Source organism: Fusarium phalaenopsidis (genome assembly GCF_050370095.1).
Source record: "Fusarium phalaenopsidis strain FUZ10S chromosome Unknown contig_32292, whole genome shotgun sequence".
NCBI classification, from domain to species: domain Eukaryota; kingdom Fungi; phylum Ascomycota; class Sordariomycetes; order Hypocreales; family Nectriaceae; genus Fusarium; species Fusarium phalaenopsidis.
This window is the reverse complement of record NW_028145410.1, coordinates 4,198,899-4,217,201: the sequence shown is the minus strand read 5'-3', so window position 1 is coordinate 4,217,201 and position 18,303 is coordinate 4,198,899. Positions and strand designations below refer to the sequence as shown.

The following is an 18,303-nucleotide window of genomic DNA, read 5'->3' as shown; positions in this document are numbered from 1 at the left end:
TGAACCTCGCGGGCGATCAACCACCGAGAGGCGGGGCCAACTATTTACAATGTTGAGGGCCCCACGTAGGGGTCGACACTGAGCCAACCAGAGAGTGCCAAACCCCTTCACTCGGTGCTCTCGGGTTAACTGGGTGCAGCGGCTTAACCGAATTTAACAGGCGGTGATGTACAAGATTACTAAGAAAGATTAACCGCGGCTTTTTCGCCGAGCTGACGAGGTGACTGTATCGCGTGATCGGAATAATCTCCGTCGGTTAGCATTTCGGACCTATACGGATGCTGCATTTTCAATACTGTTTTCTCAATAGGTTTTGCATAGAAGAAGTAGATATATGGCCATGGCCTAGAAACCATGTATGGTGTTGGCTGAAACTCAGGGAGTTAAGGGTGAGGGTTAGCCAATTGGACAAGTTCAGATCATGTGCGCGTTTCAGGAAGAACCCCGCTATCAAAAGAGGGCATCAGTCTCACCCATAACGAACACATTTTCCCTCCTCCTCTTGATATCGTCTCAGTTTTGAATTGCTTCTTCTTCTGGCTCTATCATGCCGTTCCACTCGCAATCTCAGTCTTCATTCGTCGCCCGTCTGCCGTCTGAGGTTCGTGAAGCTATTTATCTCGAACTCTGGCGTTGTGTCGGCCTGCGGCAACACATTGTCACTCATGCGAGGTATCGTCGCGATGGGAAACTAACCGAGGTGCATTTGGTCCGATGGCCGTGTACGACAGAATTCTACGTCGGGAATCGCCTGCAAGAGGAGGTCGATGCCTTGCCTATCGAAATGTTCAATTCTGTCGGCAGGCTCGCAAATAACATTCCTTATCGTCGAAGAGATTCATCCTCGTGGATGGACCATTGGTCCTGCGAGGAGAGACTCTTTGAATGTGTGGTCGAGCCATGGGACTCTGAACAATGTGAGAAAGTCGAGGAATATGATGATTATGAATGTTGGTGCAATCTCAAGAAACAGATGGCGGCCAAACGAAAAGATTCTTCTGCTCTAGGCTCGTATATGACGATGCTATTGACATGCAAGCTCATGTGCGTGAATACGACAACCCCATTGCACTCAATCTAACAAGGAAGTACAGATCCTCAGAATGCCTAAGATCCATCTACCAATCCACAACGTTCATTATAACGGATTACTTGGCTATCCAAGGACTCTTCGGGTCTTGCAAGTCACACCCAATATTGAGGGAAAGGAGGGGCTTCTACGAAGACCGCACAAAACCGCCCCCAGCCTTCCTCCAGTATGCCCGTCACATCGAAATCTCACTTGACCGGAACTACCCTCTGCACCATCGCTGCTGCTGGGGCATGGCCACAAGAAAAGAAGCTGATGAGGGTTTGAGGTGCCAAGAAGGCGAGCCTTGCGACGACCTGGAGCCCGAGGTCCACGAGCCCTGTGACTTTCACTGGCTACACCTTGAAAGGTTCAGAAACCTAAGGAGTCTGAAAATATGGATTTCCACCAGAAACAGTAAACTGTACGGTGGTTTACTTACCCATCCCACCGGCCTTGAGGAGGTGGACTTTGAGAAACTGAGGACACTCCTCTCGGGTCTTGCAAACGTTGAATCTGTTGTCTTGAGCGCCCCATTAAGCAAGCATGTTGAGCCTGATGAAGGCTATGTTGAAGGTATTGCAGAAAACGGGCAACTTAAAGTTTGGAAAAGAGGCGAAATACTCCCTCTAATGGTAAAATGGAGCTTGAAAGCTGGCTAGGTATTTTGGCATAGGCTGTGAAAGGGGCTGTCAGGTAGAGGAGCAACTTGCAAGTACTATTTTAGCACGATCACGGAATTGAAGCCGCACGTCAGCCAGAGTTCGTCCCAGCTCCCATCAGACTTTTCGCTTTGGATGGCATCTATAAGACCCATATAGCAAACTCCGAAAGCAGATCCTCTCGCATTCTTCCTCAAGCGGCCAACATAATGAAGAATAACTTAGAAAGACAATGAATTCAGGTCAGTGGCTCGAAAATTCGTTTTGCTCGCTCGTTCGCGCGGACATCTGAGCATCAAGTCAGATGTAGTCTACGCTTCCATGCGATCTTGAGAGCTTCAAGCACTGACGTAGCGTTGACTTCCCGGCAGGTGAATTAACTAGTAACATGTTGATGTTCAAGCCATTCCATGGCAGGAAAATTAAGCAGCTATAATCTTGGGCTTCGCAAGATGCCACAGAACTAAGACCGCTTTTGCCGGCTATAATAGGCGTAATAAATATGCATGCGCATTGCAAATTAGATATCTCGGTACGAATCTTTCCCCATTTAGCCTCGCTTAACCTTAGGATTCTTTTTAAGGGCTTGTTACGATGCTTGACTCGTCGGTTACGTGAGAATATTTACTACACCACTGCGCTTGGGTTTGTTGGCTGCGTTCATCATTGAACCATCAACCCTTTCAGCAAATACTCACTCACAAACCCGGGCCTCTTTCTACTCATTAATCACTTATCTTAGGGGCAAGTGTTTCCTCGCCTCCTGTGATTCTCCAACTGCTTGTGTCTCTGCATCAGCGTTACACAGCCCCTTAGCAAGTCTCGGCTGGGGATATAAATACTCTTGCACATGCCCACTCACTTGACCTGAGCATACTCAGTACAAACAAAGAAAACTTGCAGCAAATCAAACCCTCAACTATCCATCAGACCACGAAGGAACCAACGTCACAAAATGTCCGCTGTTTGGCCAGGCTACTATATCACCCACAAGATACCCATTGAGTGGATCTACAACCAAAAGGTCTTTACAGACGCTCTCACAGAGATTTACGGATCGAATTACATGTTGACTCGGGGAGCCACCCTTATGGTCGTGGATACAACACAGAGAGAACCCGAGAAGCTGAAGCAGAAGCTCGTGAACGATGAGATAATTCGGGATCCGAGCTGTAAATGCACCAATTGCCAGAGAATGATTGAGGACCTGAAGCCGAAGGAAAAGGAATTGACCGAGGAAGGCGCTGAGGGATCGGATATCCAATAAGGGCGAGCTTATGGTAACTGGAAAGTCTCATCGGCTTGAATGCAGTGCTCCTATCTCGCCACGCCTTCAGAATAACTCTCAATAGATGAGGAAAAGCAAGAGGACACCAAGAGCCCTAGTGTTTAGGACATTGAGCTCAATGTTATATTGTGCCAGGGTCTTAAAAGTAGTGGTTCTTAGGCAGTTCATAAATAGGGTTCCAGTTGCCAGAATATAACAGAAACCATCTCAGTAAAAGACTCGATTCACTCTATCCACTAACCTACAAGTCTCATTCTTTGCGAATAAGGTGATCGAAAAAGTCTCCCAAAAAGTAAGCCGACCTCTTGGCATACCTCGTCTTCTCCGGACTCTCAAAGTCTATCCAAGTGCATCCAAACCTATCCGAGTAGCCTGCAGCCCACTCCCAGTTATCCGTAAAAGTCCATCCAAAATACGACTTGATGACAACGCCTTCCTGAGACGCCTTAGCGACTTCGGTGAGGTAGCTCTTGTAAAAGTCGATTCTGAAGGGGTCTTCGAGGACGTCGTTGGGTCCTTTGGGTTTCCAGTCGTGTTCGCCTTGGGCGGTGGTGCCGTTTTCGGTGATGTAGATCGGCACGCCGTAGCGGTTCCAAATCCAACGGAGGAGTTTGGCCCATCCCCAGGGTGTTGTGCGGAGCCAGTATGTGTCACTCATTGGTCCTCGAGGTTGGCCCTGCTTATTCTCATCGGACTGCACAATGTTGCCCTTGTGGTCGTTGATATCAGCGGGCTCATCGCGATGACGAACGTAAAAGGCAGAGTATGAGTTCATCCCATAAAACTCAGAGCTACCAAGAACAAGCTTGCTCTCCTCTGGAGTAAATCGTGGAAGTCGATCGCCAAGCTGAGCTCGCATCGACGCTGGGTAATCTCCCGTCTTGTACAAAGGATCGGCAAACCAGGCAATCTCAAACTCCCGCGCCCGCTCCGCAGCCTCTTGATCCTTGGGGTCTTCAGCATCCCAAGGCTCAGACCAGTTGCCGTGAAGCGTGATCATGATCTTTCCTTGCTGGGTTGGCTTGAATTCTTTCTTATACATGTCTGCCACGTAAGCGTGAGAGACGAGCTCCGTGTGGCCAATCTTGAAGGGCTCAGTGCTGCTGTCACCCTCTTCGTTGCGGTCGCGGAAGCTTGAGCGAGCTGGGGCGTGCACTCCCGCAGCATAGCCGGCCAGTGAGTATACGCCGGGCTCATTGTATGTGATCCAGTTCTTGACGCGGTCTCCGAACCGCTCAAAGCAGACTCGCGCGTAGCGAATAAAATCAGGTGTGTAAGCCTCCTTGTTCAGCATACCCCCATAGCGATCTTCCAGGGCTTGCGGAATATCCCAGTGGAAAAGGGTGACGAAGGGGGTGATGCCGTGAGCAAGAAGCTCATCGATGAGTCGGTTATAATAAGCGATGCCCTCCTCATTGACAGGGTCATCTTTTCCGCCAAGAGGAATGATGCGGGACCACGCAAGCGAGAAGCGATAACCCGTCGCCCTATACTTCTTAAGCCAGGCAACATCTGTCTTGTATAGATCGTAGGAACGCACGGCATCATCGCCAGTGCTCCCATCCTTCACCTTGCCGGGCGTGTGGGCGAAGGTATCCCAGATAGATAAGCCTTTTCCATCCTTGTCCCAAGCGCCCTCAACCTGGGCAGCTGCCGTAGCCCATCCCCTGCTTGTTATCAGATCGTGCTCTTCGTCTGATAAATAAACTCACCAGATAAAGTCAGGAGGCAAAGCTCCCTTGATAGATTCGTCAAACTCCTGAGAAGTCATATTGTCAGAAACTCGTGATAGTGGACAATGTTGAAGCAAGAAGCCTACTTGCAGAGCCTACTCAGTCTAGAAATAAAACCCCAAAAACGTGACGACACAGGATTTCACCATCATGCGTTGTCAGAGGGGAAAACATGCATGCATTAGTGGAGGTTGTGCTCACGAGCGCCCGTCCCCGTGTTCACGAGAAATGGTTCGTTGAAGGATCGGGCCAAACTCTCCCGATATTGGCTGTTATGAGGAGCCGAACCCCTCTCACTTGCGCACGAATGGGTGAGAGCCGCTATTCGCATGATGCGGGCCGTCGGTCCGTCATCCCGTAAGGAATCCGGGGACCCTCCAACAACAAAACCCCGCCGGAACAAGGCTCATTTTTCATTGGATGGTAATTAGCCGTGCCGTCGGATCAGGAACATCTTGTGGTCTCGCGTATCTGCCGTGGTGAAGAGGAGGACGTTAAGCATCTCAATTATACCACCATTACTTGAGCCTCAATACGAGAATTCATTTACTTGGAAAGATGTGAAAATTCATGAGCTCTTCTCTTCAGAGTTCCCGAGCAGTTTACTTATAGTGTTTCTTGTATAGTATTGATCAAGGTCCACCAAGTATGGGTATGCTATAGCATGAGCGTCGCCATGGGAGCAAGCGAAAGTACCAGCCTTGAATCCATTGTTTTTATAGCACCCCTTTCACAAAAATACACCAAATTATTGCAAGATTAGCGAATCCAATGTTATTTAGATTAGTTATACGATCATGAGAGCAAACTATCCGAGCAGGCTAAGGTATCATCATATGGTTCATATCGTAAACAAAGTGGTCTCATCAACACACCCTACACCTCCACAACGCCCCCATTCCGCGCGCGGAGCTTCTCCGCCTTGAGCGAACTCCACTTGGCGTCGGCAACCTTGACGCTCAGCTTGACGGGGTTGACACCCTTGGTCTCAAAGATGTGGTCGATTTCCTCGAGGTTAAGCTTGCACGTCTCGGGGAAGACGAAGTAGGCGATGATGAGCTGGCAGAAGTTGTAGACGATGTAGACGGCCCAGATCTTGTAGCCGAGCTTTTGGATGCCGACTGAGATGCCGTAGTTGTGGACGACACCAGCAGCGCCCTGTAGATTGTTAGTGTGTGTTGATGGGTATGGAGATGTGGGCTTACTTGGAACATGGTGTACATGGCCATACCCTTGGCTCGGAGGGCCAGGGAGAGCAGCTCAACTGGGTACAAGTTGTGCATGGTGGCAATGAACGATGCACTGCAGACTTGAAAGCCATAGATCCAGAGAACCGTGAGGTATGAAAGGTATCGTGCGTTTTCTTGCTGCTCGACCTGCCAGCTGGTGATGGTCACTGCGATCTGGGCGACAATAATGGAAATCAATCCCGCAAATATGAGAGTGCGCCGACGGAAATATTCGATGATGTATGCACCAAAGAGGGTAAAGACGAAGTAAGTAGCCGTCAGACCAAGGTTGATGCCCAGAACATCAAGCTTCTTGGTGATTCCAATTGTCTCAAGGGCGGGGTCCAAGTACATGCCGATGATGCCACCACCTAAAAGAGTCAATGTAATTCCTTCGGGACAAACGTGGTGACTTACCATTCCACTGTTGGAAAACAGAGTACAGAGCAAGGATACAGGTACGGAAGGCTGCGGCCTTGGTGAAGAAGACGCGGAAATCCCACGTAGCACGGAAACCGACAGCACTGGTCTCGATGGACTCGTCAATCTGGGACATCATGACATCGACAAAAGGATGGTTGACATCCTCAGAAGAGGTGAAATAGCGTGAGATCATGTGGCGAGCCTTCTCCCTCTGGCCCTTCATGACCATGTATCGAGGAGACTCGGGGCAGAGGAAGTAGATGGTGCAGCAGACAAAGGCTGGGAAGGCGGCTTGGATGAGGAAGGCGACTCTCCAGCTCCAGTTGCTCTCCCAGTGGGTGAAGCCCATCATGATTCCGATGATGGCGAGGGAACCGACTTGGAAGAAGGCACCAAAAATACCGACGATGCTGTCTTGTGTGTGAGCCAAGTAAAGGTGAGAGGGTAGAGGTTGTACTCACTGTCCACGAATGTGTGGAGGCGCAACCTCGGCAATGTACTGCGAACTTGTGCAAAGCGCGGTGCCAAAGCCCAGGATGAAACGTCCCGCCATCAGACAAGCAACATTGGGCGAAGCAGCCTGGATGGCGGCGGCGGCGACGGTGAGGAAGCAGCCGGCAAAGTTGACACTTCGTCGACCGATCTTATCAGCCACGCAGAGGAAAGGTGCGCCGCAGAAGTTTCCAATGGTCATGAGAGCATTGATGACGCCGAGCGTGGAGCCCTTGTTCTCGAAGCCAAAGTAGTCGTGCCAGTGCTTGTTGGAGTTGATACTGCTGATTACACCCCAATCGATACCGTAGCTGTGTCAAGGTCAGTTGCTGTTATACAGAAGCATGTATTGCTAGGTCCAGCATCAAAGTCACTCACCCAGCCTGGTTAACGGCCATAACAAGCATGATGAGGCAGAGACGAAAGCCGGCTCTCGACCGGAGGTTCAAGGCCTCTCTCGACTTGGTGATCAAGTGGTCCTCAGTGATGCGAGCCGCAACAACTTCCTCAACGGCAACGCCAGACTTTGCGGCATCAGCGTTGACATCTTGGTAGACGTTGTGCTGCTCAACGTGTGCAACGGGCTGTCTTCTCGCCATGGTTCAAGGTAGTTGAGCAAAGAGGATGGAGAGTGAAAACCTTGTCTGGCGAGGAGCCGCATGTGTCTTGCCGGTACTTATATAGAGACGCCCAATGCAACCGTTGCAGTTGGATCATCCTCTAGTCTTGAACGAAAGTCAGCCGTGCTGGAGCCGGTACCGCGTCCACGGGATTAAACTTGCGGTGCCGTACCCTAGCACTGCATTTGCCCATGCCCCAGACAATTAACCAACCCACCTGCTCATGTGCCCACGGGGCATTTTGCAAAGTTCCTGGTCAAACCTACCCGAAATGGGTCTTGTATGCTTTGCCGATCACTCGCGGCTAAAGTCGAGCAGAGCCAAGCTTTGCCCAAAGCCGATGACTCTGGGGTTGGTTCCCCCCTGTAAACAATAATTCCTCGAATCGGGAGGCCCAATTGCCCTCCTACCCCAGCCGCCCACTTCGGTATGTGGGCTGCTCTGGTGGTTCTGGGGTTAAAAACAGCGGTGCAAGACGGTCCTCGTGGAGGATCAGTTCATACACAAAATCAGGCTAGCAAAGGCACAACGCAGCATCCTCACATTCAACCAACAAGACGGCTATTCTTACATTCTTGTCCCTTTCCCTATTCTAGCTTGATTCCCGTCCCCGCAACCACTAGGCACCGGCAAGCCGGCGCGCGTTTCCAGCCATGGACGGCGCCGATCAGGACCTGGCTCTGCACTACACCTTCCCCGCATCTTCGTGGTCTGAGGCCCTCCCCGTAGGCAACGGCCGGCTGGGGGCAATGATCTACGGGAGAACTACCACCGAGCTGCTCCAGCTCAACGAGGATTCTGTTTGGTACGGCGGCCCGCAGGATAGAACCCCCAGGGATGCTAAACGCAACCTTGCCAAGCTTCGAGAACTCATCAGAGCCGAGAAGCACAACGAGGCCGAGACCCTCGTGAGGGAGGCCTTTTTCGCCACACCAACTAGCATGCGGCATTATGAGCCATTGGGGAACTGCACTCTTGAATTTAACCATGGTGAGGAGGATGTCAGCGACTTTAGGCGACGTCTTGATCTGAGCACTTCTCAGAACACCACCGAGTACACGTGCCGAGGTGTTTCTTACCGACGGGATGTGATTGGCAGTTTTCCAGACAATGTCTTAGCGATTCGGTTCGAGGCTTCGGAAAAGACGCGCTTCATTGTGCGATTGACGCGAAGGAGCGATGTCGAGTGGGAGACCAACGAGTTTCTCGACAGTATTCGAGCAGAGGACGGTCGCATCGTTCTTCATGCTACGCCGGGCGGAAGAAACAGCAATCAATTGGCTCTCGTGCTCGGAGTTTCTTGCGATGCGAATGATGGAGAGGTCGAAGCGATCGGCAATTGCTTGATCGTTAATGCGACTCGTTGCGTGATTGCCATCGGCGCACAGACGACGTATCGAGTCGACAACCCAGAAGCATCAGCTCTCCACGATGTCAACGAGGCTCTCAAGAGGCCTTGGAGCAAATTGATCGAGCGCCATCGAGAAGATTATGCCAATCTGTTCGGCCGAATGTCCCTACGAATGTGGCCAGACGCAAGCCATATTCCGACCGACGAAAGAATAAAGAACAAGCGAGACCCAGGGCTGGTGGCATTGTATCACAACTATGGTCGCTATCTCCTTATTTCCTCGAGCCGAAACTCACACAAGGCCTTACCAGCGACATTGCAAGGCATTTGGAACCCTTTCTTCGCACCGCCCTGGGGATCCAAGTACACCATCAACATCAACCTCCAGATGAACTACTGGCCGGCTGCACAGTGTAACCTCCTCGAGTGCGCGTTGCCAGTCATGGACCTCCTCGAGAGAATGGCTGAGCGAGGCAAGAAGACGGCCGAGACGATGTACGGCTGTCGAGGATGGTGCGCCCATCACAACACCGACATTTGGGGTGATACAGATCCCCAAGATACATGGATGCCTGCCAGCCTTTGGCCGTTGGGAGGCGTCTGGGTATGCATTGATGTCTTCAATATGCTGAAGTATGAGTATGACTCTACTTTGCATAGTCGAATTGCTCCGGTGCTTGAGGGTTGTGTCGAGTTTCTGCTCGACTTTCTCATTCCATCTGCATGTGGCAAGTATCTCGTTACCAACCCTTCACTGTCGCCAGAAAATACCTTTTTATCGGAATCTGGAGAGGCTGGGGTTCTCTGTGAAGGGTCTGTCATTGACATGACCATTATTCGCATCGCGTTCGAGAGCTTCCTTCTTTGTGTCGACATTCTCAACCAAGATCACCCGCTTCGAAGCCAAGTTCAGGGAGCTCTCGATAAGCTACCACCGCCGACGATCAATGGCGAAGGACTGATACAGGAATGGGGTTTGAAAGACTATAAGGAACATGAGCCTGGCCATCGTCACGTCTCTCATCTCTTCGGCCTCTACCCTGGAGAATACATCGATCCCATCACGTCGCCTGAATTGGCCACCGCGGCAAAGAAGGTGCTTGAACGGCGGGCCGCAAACGGAGGAGGTCACACTGGCTGGAGCAGAGCCTGGTTATTGAACCTTCACGCCCGACTTCTCGACGCCGAAGGTTGTCGACAGCACATGGACCTGCTCTTGGGAGGTTCAACGCTGCCAAATCTGTTAGACAACCATCCTCCTTTCCAGATCGACGGTAACTTTGGAGGCTGCGCTGGAATTCTTGAATGCATTGTACAGTCTCGAATCAGGTCTGAGGGGGTTATTGAGATTCGGCTCTTCCCAGCCTGGCCGGCTGAGTGGTCAACTGGCAAGGTGAAGGGAGTGAGAATGAAAGCAGGCTGGCTTGTTTCAATGGACTGGAATGACGGGAGTTACCCTAGTACGTTAGTCCTAGAAGCCACAGAAAGTCAAACGCCCGACGCACATGTTATCTTCCCTAACGGAGAGGGTGTTCTTATTGCGGGAGGAGAGCCGGGACCCCGAGAATTTCGATAAGTTGCAGTAAAATAGAGTTGCTTGGATGTAAAGATCCCCCTTCTATTCCAATATTGCAGTCTTGTTCTTTTCCTGTGAGGATTGCTTGGAATTGTTAGCACAGATAATCAGAGCCTCGTTTGCAGGTGTAGAAGGTGGCGTCTCTTGGCTGATTCCTAACACCCTGTACCTTGCCAATCAAACACTGCATTTGTACAACATGAGCTGTAAGCTACATGGCGGCTTTTCGGAGTTAGGTCTAACTAACGCTTTTGAGATGATCGGTAGGACTCGAGTCTGCCTTGGCTGATTCTCGCTGGCACATATAACATCAACATCGCCGAGCACCATCAAATCCCAAGTATCCACGTTGTCATTTTCGTACTTCTAGTGCTAACTATTTGGAAGTGTCCTGATGCTTGACTTGCCACTCTAACACTCCAATGGACTTGAGAAAGAAGTCACCATGAAATGGGAAATACGCACAGTGTTGCACCCTTAGACAGAGCGTGGTCTGGAATTGGTCTCCTCATTCCCAACAACGGAGCCCGATACTGTTTTTTACAACACTCTTCAAGTACCGTGGAACATATTTTCTCGTCTTAACGGAAGTTCGGACACCTGGCCTACAGATCGCTTGTCCATCCACCCCCTTTACAATGTCTGTGGGGGTCCCGAGAGTGGGTTAAGCGACTGTTTGGACGTATGCAGTCGCACCTCAGATCTGTTCAGTTCATGGAAATTTCTATGGCATTGCCTGATACTGGCCTCACTCTTACTAGCAGGAACTTCATTTCCCGGCCTCGATCAAGAGTCCCTCGCATCCATCAACGAGGCGCTGACCAGGGCTTCCATCACCAACATCACCGCATTTCCTAGCGAGCTTGTTTGTAATCACACATTCAAATGCGCTATGGCAAGCTGCGCTCAAGCGGGCATGTGTAAGATGAATAACCTCAACGCTAGCTACATTGTGGATGGTCGCATCCACTGGAACTTCATCTACGACACGGTCAAACATCTTTGCGATGGCAGCGAGATCGAGCTCAATGCTGACATTGTCGGGTCTGGCGTAAGTAATGCATCCGTATCTCCATCCATTAGCTCTGTCCCCGCTCATAGCCTGGTAGGTGCTCGCCTCATACATCGTGCAAACCGTAATAGCGATGTATGTATGGGCATTCATCATGCTGCCCGACATCCTCAGTGCTATGGGTGTTATAGCAAGCTTCGTCAGCCGTATTCTTCGCCGTTTTGGGTTTATAGCCCGAATTCTCACCCATCGCCCATCTCTAATCCATTGGATCAGACGGACAACCTTAGCTCACGCTACTACCACATTCTTGGCTGAGTTCCATGAAGCTCAGTGCTACTCTATCATGAGCATCGAGATCGCGTTGCTTTATGCCAAGTCGCGGGCCAGTTACATCGGATCAAACAACTGGGCGAGCCTTTCTGAATTCGATTACTTTGTTCGTATGATTGCCATGGCGGGTGCTTGGCCTGTCATTTTGACACAAACAACACTCCACCGAATACGACTTGAGGCTATCTACTACCTGGCACTATCGACCATCGCCCTGGTACTGGTCACTGTGGCAGCCCTTACCGCGGTTGCGCCCGATATCGATGATGTCTACAAATTGTTCAAGGGACAAAATATGGTCTCAGAGTGCGGTGATAACACCTCGCTTCGAGCATTTTGTTTGCCACGCTCGAATTTGCCCGAGACATCATGGTTTACAGGATTTTTCATTTTTGTTACTTTCTTAACCGGCATGCTCTGGGTTGCCAGACTCTGGAAAGCGATAATCAACATCTCCTGGCTGCGTAATAAGTATCGCAATCTCACCCAGAGACAGCAAGAGAAACTTGCCGAGGCAAGGGATATTTTTGAAAAGGCATCTGTCCTCGTCTTCTTGATTACAGAGGGCGTTGCCATTGCATTTTTGTCACTAAATATGATTGACCTAGTTAACCTACGCCGTGAACTTGATGTAGGGGACTGGGGCATCGGCCAAATCATCGCGGTGCTCGTATGGGCGCCTGTGATATCAAAGTATTTACTCTTGATCATCTGTAGGTATGCCCTGGGCGTCGTTGGGATTCAGGAAATGGCTGCTTACCTTTTCTACAGTTGTAATCGAGAAAGGATTCGTCTATCGGATTTCTCAAGCTTTCATGGTGGTGAGAAGGCCAAGCGAAGGCGAGAGTGTTGACCATGGGGACACTTCATCTACAGATACGCCTGGAGCAAACCCTGACGCTACATCTAACGCCACGCCTCTGATGCGAGTTCGCTACGCTTAAGGCCTCTAATGCGAGTCTACTGATGAACGGTATCTCCCTTAGCCAGTGAAACGTCTATGTAAGCCATGGTGACGGGGAGGTTGGCGATGCACAAGAGAGGTGAAGGCTGAGGGTGATGCAAGGTCTGACAGCATAGCCACAAACAGTCGATATTTTTAAACAAGATCTGAACCATCGAGGCACCCATCCCAGGATGGATTCACATCCCTGCAGTGTCATTCATCCTCTGTTCACAGCCTCCATCGCTAACTGGCCGTTACAACGTTTACGCCACCCACACGCTAACCAACACCTTAAAACCTTCAAAACCCAATTTCGACGGCAAAAAAGCAGCACATCGTTGCTTCATTCCGAAAGATGACGGAACACCCAGATGATAAGGCTGACATAAAGTTCAAACAGCCCCCAAATCTATTTTAGCGAACCAATCGCTTAGCGTTGATCAGCGGGACGCTATCGATTTGGAATGCAACGCTAAGCTTGATTAAAAGGGACCACGGTCCCCGCTCAACGTGTCGCGCAATACCAGCTCCAACCCCGTTCTTTTTCAGCTGTTGAACCATTTGCATGCTCAAACACCATTGCGATGAGGGCCTCAGGGTACGGCGAGATCGAGGCTCAGCCGTTCCTCCAAGATCCGAAGTTCAAAAAGCGCTCCAAATGGGCTGAGATCTCTTCGGGATGGAGACTCAGTCTCGTCTATGGAGCCGGCGCGTCGACCATCGTGCTGCTAATTAACCTCGGCGTCACAATCTGGTCCAGCACGCTGAAGAAGGGAGACGAAAACAGCGGGGACCGTCAATCCAACAACCGCAGAGTCCTCTTCCAGGGGTCTTGCGAGGAGTCTCGCAAGCTCAATGTCGTCCTCCACATCTTTATCAACGTCTTTAGCTCCGTCCTTCTCGCGGCCAGCAGCTATGGCATGCAGTGCCTCACTGCACCGAACCGCGCCGAGGTCGACAAGTCCCACGCCGTTCAGAGATGGATGGATATTGGCATCCTCAGCGTGCGAAACCTGCGCGGCGTCTCCTGGAAGCGGTCTATTCTGTGGTTTCTCCTAACGATGTCTTCGATCCCCCTCCACCTTCTGTTGGTCTCTCTAGCCTGTATGTGGTCACCAGGCGCTAACAGCTCCCAGGTACAACTCGGTCGTCTTCTCCTCGCTATCGACCATGAACTACACCGTCTACCGCATCGGCGAACAATTCAACGACCCCCAATCAGCCGAGATGCTTAAACGCGCCCGCGACCAAAAATGGGACAACATCACGACCGAACAATGCATCACCGACTACGGCGTAGCCTTCCTGACCTCGAGAAGCGACGTCATCCTCGTCGTCGACCAAAAACCAAAGACAAACGGAAGCAACATCTTTGACGAGTGGTCCAAATACCATGATTTGATGGTTGGCGAGGGGTGTTATTCCACAGCCTACTCGTGGATCTGCCCGGGTATGGAATGTAATCCTCAAGGGTGCCTTGCAGAGCTACCAAAGTACAAGAAGCAGGCGAATGACTGGAGGCCATACCAAAACCGCGTCAAGTACTGCCTCAGCAAGCCGAGGGAGGAGATTTGCAGGGTCAACTTTAATATCCCCGTTGCCGTTGGGGTCATCATAGCCAACGCGGCCAAGGCCATCATCCTTCTCTATGTGGCCTTCAAACCACCCGAAGAGCCATTGCTGGTCCTTGGAGATGCTATCCATTCCTTTCTCAGAAAACCAGATCCCTTCTCCAAGCACATGTGTCTAGCTGGCATCCACGACGTCAAAACACAAGGGGCCTGGGCGGCTATCAAACCTTCGCGCTGGGTATCCAAGAGGAGGCGGTGGGCGGCAGCGATAAGTCGTACACGTTGGTGGGTCAGCGGCTCATTGTAGGTCTCTTTCTACTTCCTCCAAGCCTTAACTGACACCTGTGATAGATACGGGCTTGCCCTCGGTGTAGCAATCTTCTTCCTAGTATGGGGAATCATAGCTTTGAGTGGCTCGCACAGCATCAAGACCCTCTGGGAGATGGGTTTTGGTGCCATCACTGACAAGGCCCTCATTTCTGGGCTTGAACCCAGTGGCGACAACTCTGATAATGAGATTCTCACTAGCGTTCTGTTGGCCAACATCCCCCAAATCACCTTCTCGGTTCTCTATTTTCAGTACAACGGCCTCTTCACGTGTATGCTATCAGCCAAGGAATGGTCTGACTTTGGCTGGAAGAGAAAGGCTCTACGAGTATCTTCAGAGCCTGTCGGCGAACAGCGCTCCCGATATTTCCTACAGCTCCCTTACCGATGGAGCATCCCACTAGTCCTCCTTTCGATATTGATGCACTGGGTTCTTTCTCAGAGCATCTTTGTCGTCGCGGTTGAGACTGACAGACCGAGCAACAACATTTATGAAACGACTCCGGACGGAGATTACACGCGAAAGCTGTCTTGGAACTTTGCCACCTGCGGATACTCCCCGGTAGCCATCATCTGTGTTATGCTTGTCTCGTTGGTCATGGTAGCTGCTGTCGTTATCACGGCCACTCGCCGACTGCCAACTGCGATTCCTGTGGTTGGGAGCTGTAGCTTGGCAATCGCCGCGTCTTGCCATCATCCCGATGGTGTTCCACAACCGGAGGCGCCTTATCACCCTTTGAAGTGGGGTGTCATGGGAAAGAGCGAGACTGACGTGGATGGTGTGTATCTCCATTGCGGATTTTCTACTGAAGAGGTCGGCGAGCCTCAGGATGGGTTGGAATATCAGTGAACTAGTTTGATGAGGTTATGGATATAGTAGGCAAGGATCAAGGAGTTGACAAGGAATTTTATCACTTTTATTATTCTCGCTCACTGCCCGTCATCTGTGACTTACTTGAAAGAAACGTACTCGAGAATGACCAACCAACGCCGCATCCATGCCTACTATTAACCGGAACTTGGCCTTGAGCAAGTCATTTAGGGAAAATCAGATTTCGAAGCCCATCTCCTCCAACATAACCAACAGCAGCTGGCCATCCTCCAAGAGCCCCAAATACATACCCATACGTCACATCGTGAGCGTAGTAAACACCTCCAAGCAACAAGTTCACTCCGTCAAAGATCCAGTTTGACTCAATATCCAGCTTCAAAGCGAGAACTTCTTTCTTCTCGTCCACCTCCAACCCCAGATGAAGAGGCTTTGTGTGCCCAGAGACGGGAATGTCGAAGTTCTTGAGCACCGTGCCAGAGTCAATGAGGCTGTAGGCGACCATGACGGTATCGGCATTGCCCCAGAGAGACATCCAGCCGCCCCATTCGGAGCTTGAGACGGTGATGCTTCCCTTCTGGCCTACCAGTCTCGACTTGCCCTTGATCGAAATTTCCCCAAGAACGGCAATATCAATTTCCACGGTAGGACCAATACCGGAATCAAAGACGCTGGTCGAAGTCAAGCAGACCTCTCCGATGTATCCTTCGCGGAATGCCTGAGAGACCTCGATTGGCAGTGCATTTTTCTTCTCCTCATCCTAGCAATAGCCCGTTAGCAACATGTCTACCTAAAGATAGGAATGAGGTGTTTACCGCCATTTTAGTGTGAAAGATGCACTTAGGGGTACTGAGGCTGGGCCACCATTGGTTGTTTCCTTCAGGAACCGTGAAACGGACGTCGGTGACGAACACCTTCAGACCCTCCTCAATCTTGCTAAGCTTGAGGATCTGACTGATTCTCCCGCGAGGCATGTTGGTAGTGTTGTGGGGTGACAAAGGTTTAGAAGATGAAGAGAAAGTGCTTGAGAAGGATGCTTGTGATTGTACATTGAGGACTAGAAAGGCGACTTTATAGAGAGAGAATGAACTTCTAGACCAAATAGAACAGCTCGCCTAACATCTCAGCTGGTCATCTACAACGGAAAAAGAGGAAAAGATCGACAAGACGGACAAGCCCGAGAAATAGTTTGGCGCTTAGCAAGGGAACTAGTGAGCGGGCCGAAGCAATAGTCTCGGCCGAGATAAGCGATCGTTGGTCCAGACTCCGAAAGACAAGGTCGAGATGAGGCCTCTCGTTTAATACCATGGAGTCACGAGAACCTTTCGGTTTTCATCCCTGTAGTTGGCATAGTTGAGGCAAACATAATCGTTAGGACTAGTCCTGTGAACCACATTGAAATTGGGTCTCGCCTAGGTCAATCATGACCATGGGGTCTCAACTTACCAAGCTGTCCAATTACGAAGAGTTCTGACAAGTCAAGGAATCGGAAGCATGCTTGCAACGAAGCTTACAGCGTGCCCTTCGAAATGTTAGCAGGCGTTTGGGGAGGGATGCGTAGGTATCTGCATATACGGCATGTCAAGGATGCCTAACAGGCAGGCAATCCTACGGTTACTAGGATACGCTCTTTAATTGGAGCGGGTTTTGCGATTCTTGGCAATTTGCTGACCGGGTATTCTCAACCCGGTCTGGCGTGGCTCTGCTTACCAAAAGTCAGAAAACCCTCATTCCTCTCGACAAGTCGATCACTGCGGTGGCCACAGCTAGCCGATCCGGCTTAGCAGCTCAGCTGCTTGGCTGCCGAGGGGTTGAAAGGTCATCGGGGGTGCTCAAGGTCCGTGTTATCGATCTGGTCGTTCGTCTAGTCCGACCTTTATCTGCCTGAGCGGGGATTACTAGCGGCAAAAAGAGGGAGGACAAAAAAGAGAGCGGCAGTTTATTATGTTCGGTGGCAGATCCCGCGAGAGCAGCTCTTCATATTTGTCTACTAGTTGCTCATTCTCGTGTTTGAGGCCGTCATACGCATGATTCCAGAGTGATTGTGCAGTGACGGCCTCAGCTCCTTCGTTCCCAATCTTGCCTAATTTTATGCGAAGCTCTCTACCCCTGGGCTACTGCTGCTGCATGATTGGTAGGATGGTAGTCCATCCTCAATAGATGCGCTGCTGTCCTCATGGGTAGCATTGACATAAGTCTAAGGATGAAGGCTCGTAGTTAGGTCTGCGGCGGTTCATGATCAGGCACCTATTTCAAAATGAGGTTGCAAAAGCGGGGCAAGGCAGATTGGCAAACGCCCTGCTTGAGGCGCAATCGCCCCTCCACTCAAATGATACACCACTGCTTGCTGAGGCACCATAATGAGAACGGCAACAATATCCCCCAACTCAGGATTAACCCGAGACATCTCTTATCTCACTCAAACATCCTCCTGAGACTGTCTTGAAGATGGAGCTCTCCCCTCGCAAGGACACCGTTGACGATGAATTCTGCGCCTGGTACTCTCGGCCTGACCTTGACCACGACTTTTTCTTGCACAATGCAAATGTTCTTCCTACAGATCTGTGCACAGAATGCAAAGAGTCGGCGTCCCACGAGTTAATCGAAATCTACAACAATAAACGCGGTGGCTACACGTTCCGGAAGACTTACGCAGAGATCTGTCGCGACGCTGCCGTTTGTGCTCTGTGTCGTGCCATCGACGACTCTACTCACCTATCGCGGCTGTTTCCTTCTGTTCTAACGCCATCTGTTGTACCTCCACCTGATTCCACCATACGCCTGGACGGTGATCTTCATAACTACTCGGCTGAAAAGATGGGTAAAGGTTACTATGTATCTG

The 18,303-nt window shown here is 50.7% G+C and overlaps 4 protein-coding genes across 4 annotated transcripts; 2 read left to right on the top strand and 2 right to left on the bottom strand.

The window, feature by feature from the left end:
* Positions 1 to 3,269: 3,269 nt before the first annotated feature.
* LRP88_05554 (uncharacterized protein) lies at positions 3,270 to 7,495 on the bottom strand (the record flags this gene model as incomplete). Its single annotated transcript, XM_083242105.1, has 6 exons — positions 3,270 to 4,686; positions 5,633 to 5,910; positions 5,958 to 6,352; positions 6,438 to 6,814; positions 6,866 to 7,207; positions 7,275 to 7,495. 6 exons carry the CDS (start codon positions 7,493 to 7,495, stop codon positions 3,270 to 3,272), a joined length of 3,030 nt encoding a protein of 1,009 aa, XP_083103253.1.
* Positions 7,496 to 8,169: 674 nt separating this feature from the next.
* Positions 8,170 to 12,234, top strand: LRP88_05553 (Six-hairpin glycosidase-like protein; the record flags this gene model as incomplete). The annotated part of the gene is made up of 5 exons (XM_083242104.1): positions 8,170 to 10,327; positions 11,208 to 11,494; positions 11,553 to 11,590; positions 11,732 to 12,126; positions 12,218 to 12,234. The coding sequence occupies 5 exons, from the start codon at positions 8,170 to 8,172 to the stop codon at positions 12,232 to 12,234; spliced, it is 2,895 nt and encodes a 964-aa protein (XP_083103252.1).
* A 1,084-nt stretch (positions 12,235 to 13,318) lies between these two features.
* Positions 13,319 to 15,482, top strand: LRP88_05552 (uncharacterized protein; the record flags this gene model as incomplete). The annotated part of the gene is made up of 3 exons (XM_083242103.1): positions 13,319 to 13,821; positions 13,871 to 14,608; positions 14,657 to 15,482. 3 exons carry the CDS (start codon positions 13,319 to 13,321, stop codon positions 15,480 to 15,482), a joined length of 2,067 nt encoding a protein of 688 aa, XP_083103251.1.
* A 184-nt stretch (positions 15,483 to 15,666) lies between these two features.
* Positions 15,667 to 16,435, bottom strand: LRP88_05551 (uncharacterized protein; the record flags this gene model as incomplete). The annotated part of the gene is made up of 2 exons (XM_083242102.1): positions 15,667 to 16,221; positions 16,277 to 16,435. 2 exons carry the CDS (start codon positions 16,433 to 16,435, stop codon positions 15,667 to 15,669), a joined length of 714 nt encoding a protein of 237 aa, XP_083103250.1.
* Positions 16,436 to 18,303: the final 1,868 nt, after the last annotated feature.